General features: G+C 41.6%; 1 protein-coding gene across 1 annotated transcript in view; it reads left to right on the forward strand.

The window, feature by feature from the left end:
* LOC106806344 (leucine carboxyl methyltransferase 1-like) overlaps positions 1–3,525 on the forward strand; it is a gene marked incomplete in the record, with an annotated part of 23,260 nt that overhangs the window by 15,172 nt on the left and 4,563 nt on the right. The window contains 3 exon segments of the mRNA XM_014808252.1: positions 1,659–1,757; positions 2,486–2,669; positions 2,995–3,093. Of these exon segments, the coding sequence (XP_014663738.1) occupies positions 1,659–1,757; positions 2,486–2,669; positions 2,995–3,093 (382 nt within the window).

The raw sequence follows: 3,525 nt of genomic DNA on the forward strand, positions 1-3,525 counted from the left end.
AGCTGGTTCGTTTTACAAGATTTCATTGACAATATCTTTAATGCAAAATTGGTATTTCCTTTCCACCCTGCCGCTAAAACGTCTATATTAGAGTAAAGTTTTACAAAACATGTCGGAACGCAGCATAACCTATTTATTTCAAACGCCATTGCTACAAAGCGGGTATAGCGCCATCTACGGTCACAAATTGTGATTCATTTTGGTTTATAAATTATTATTGCGATATACAGATGGCAATCGTTTCTATAATGTACGTCGATGGTTGCTCAATCAAAACTGACTTCTTTTTACTCACTCATTTGTGTCCTTTTTTGTGTTGAGCTACAGTGTGATTAACACTTTCATTCACAATAGCAGCGTAAATACTTAAACTGCTTTATGTAGTTTTGCTGTCCATGGGTGGCGAGCAGCATGAATGCAGGGCTCTCAAGGGTTAGCTTTAAAAATGAGTGTGATTTATTTTGAATAAGAAAATCTAAGGCCGAAGGCGAAGGGGAGGTGGATGGAGGGAGGGGGTGTAGATTTTTTAAAAATGGGGCGCTATTTCAGTATTTGATGCCCTCAGCAGCAATTTGAACATGATATTTGTTGCTTATATAAGCATGAAAAAACATACAATGTACCAGTACAAAAAACGGCTAGACCCACTCCACGCAACGAAGAAAAACTGGATTCTTGCAATTGCGTGAGATTTTCGGGGACTATCAGAAATGTGCATGGGAGCGTGAGATTGTGCTGAATTGCATGAGTCTCACGCCAAATGCGTGAGGCTTGTGAGCCATGTGAATAGTATTTATGATGTATATGTGCATGTGCAGTGTACAAAATTAGCAACTATGGTGCATCTGCACTCTTGATTTTGGTATAAAGCTATATTATTCCAGGTGCAAGTCTATTTCATGGCAATAGCGGCCCGATCGTGCAATGCCGTTAGGCAGTGATGAAGCTACTTTTCCTCGATTTGTCTGTCTTTCATGTATTAGTTTAGATTATGGTTTTCATAATGAAATAATTTCATAATGGGCTCTGTCCCTCCAAGTTGACAGCAACATTATAATAAAGATTATTATGTGATACCATTATTATATGAGTTATGCCTGTAGATATTGTTGAGAAAAGGCTCCCTTTATACTAAGAGCTTACTGCCCCAGATAGATGTGTATAGCTATCTCTGTAGCAAATGGCTCTTGCATAGAACTGCCCCCACACTGATATGTGGGCATCTCTGTAGCCATTCGCTCTCGTATCTGCCCCCACACTAACATGTAGCTATCTCTGTAGCCAATGGCTCTTGCATAGAACTGCCCCCACACTGATATGTGGGCATCTCTGTAGCCATTCGCTCTCGTATCTGCCCCCACACTAACATGTAGCTATCTCTGTAGCCAATTGCTCTTGCATCTGTCCCACATTGATGTGTAGCTATCTCTGTAGCCATTTGCTCTCGTATCGGCCCCCACACTGATATGTAGCTATCTCTGTAGCCAATTGCTCATGTCTGTCCCACATTGATATGTGGGTATATCTCTGCGGCCATTCACCCTGGTACAACATGAGTAATTCCGCTGTACAGCAAAGTGCTAGGTTCTTTCTAGAGGACATCCGGATTGACATGTGATGCAGACTTTAAAAAATATATTTTATTGGTGTGTTCGCAGTATTTCTGTCACACATGTGAGCGTCGAGCGCCGGAGATTAGCAGAGGCTACTATGCCAGAGTGATGGGAGTCAAGCACCTGCTGCAGCAGTTCATACAGGTATCTGTCAACGTAATAACCATCTAATTATTTCATATGGTAATTTTTTACGACAAGACATTACTTATCAGCTACAAGGCATATCGATAGCAGGGTTCTCCCCAGGATGAAATTGAAACAGGGGGAGGGGAGAGGGGGAGGGGGGTGGGAGGGTAAACTAGGGGTGTCCAGGGGCGTGTTTTTTTACCGTAATGCGTAAAATCGCCACCACACCATAGACGGTATTTGTGGTACTTGTATATAAGATAGCCGAGTCGGTTTACAGTTGGTGTTAGGGTTTGGGACAGGGTGGCTGTTTGTACTTGTGCATGCGTAGTGTAGGACGTTTAGGCATTACTGGTACGCTAAAAATACATGCGTCGGTGTTCCTGGTCGAATGGGAATTCTTGACGATCGATTCCCGCACTGTCAAACTTTTATTGTGGTGGAATTTAATCAGGGCGGAGGTAATTTAAACGGGGCGCAACTATTGAAACGTGGGGGGAGTTTTCCCAACTGGGGCGGGCGCGCCCGGTTTGCGCAACGTAGGGAGGTGCCTGGATAGTAAGGAATATCTGGTCACACCAGTGTTTACAGAGTACGAAAAACTACTAGAGTAGTGCCAAGTGATGACAATTTCGACCGAATTTTTGGAATAAACACTGAGCGTTGGATTAAACATGTTGTTAGAGAGATAAAACCTATTGTTTTCATACAATACAGTTACTAATACTATCTGTGACTTGCAGATGACGGGCGGTGCCTGCCAAATTATTAGTCTTGGTGCCGGATATGACACGTTGTACTGGAGGCTATGTGATGAAAGAACCACTATCACCCGATTTGTTGAGGTCGACTTTTCGGACGTTACATCGAAGAAATGCTATGTTATCAAAAAACGAAAACAGCTATTGCAGAAAATAAATTCAGAAGGTATACACTATAGCGTGTGTGTGCACCGCATAATTAGTTAGTCAACGCACTTTAGACATATTTATGTGGCATTTACCTTGGGAGTCAGCATGTTGTGTATGGCTGTTACATTTACTGTATCTTGGAAGTCATCTTGCTGGGTACACAAGTGTGACATTCCCTGTAGAATTGCAGTCAGTCTGCTAAATCGGCCTCCATAACTGCACGTTTTTGTGTTGTAATCGTATCACCCTACCTGCATTCTACATAACACCATAGATATACATACAAACATATAACACATATATCTATGTAATAGCCTTTGGAATGTTCTCGCTACTTCTAGACGACGACATTCTGCTCAGCCGGACAGATCTACACAGTTCCATCTATCATCTCGTTGCTGCCGACTTGAGGAATCTAAAGGAGTTTGATTCAAAGCTTGGTAGGTTACCACATGTGATTCGGTTCTCGATTCAAAGCAGTTACGTTAACAGATTGTAAAGGAGTTTGATTCAAAGCTTGGTAGGTTACCACATGTGATTCGGTTCTCGATTCAAAGCAGTTACATTAACAGATTGTAAAGGAGTTTGATTCAAAGCTTGGTAGGTTACCACATGTGATTTGGTTCTCGATTCAAAGCAGTTACATTAACAGATTGTAAAGGAGTTTGATTCAAAGCTTGGTAGGTTACCACATGTGATTTGGTTCTCGATTCAAAGCAGTTACATTAACAGATTGTAAAGGAGTTTGATTCAAAGCTTGGTAGGTTACCACATGTGATTTGGTTCTCGATTCAAAGCAGTTACATTAACAGATTGTAAAGGAGTTTGATTCAAAGCTTGGTAGGTTACCACATGTGATTTGGTTCTCTTTA

Source organism: Priapulus caudatus, unplaced genomic scaffold, assembly GCF_000485595.1.
Source record: "Priapulus caudatus unplaced genomic scaffold, Priapulus_caudatus-5.0.1 Scaffold155, whole genome shotgun sequence".
Lineage (NCBI taxonomy): Eukaryota > Metazoa > Priapulida > Priapulimorpha > Priapulimorphida > Priapulidae > Priapulus > Priapulus caudatus.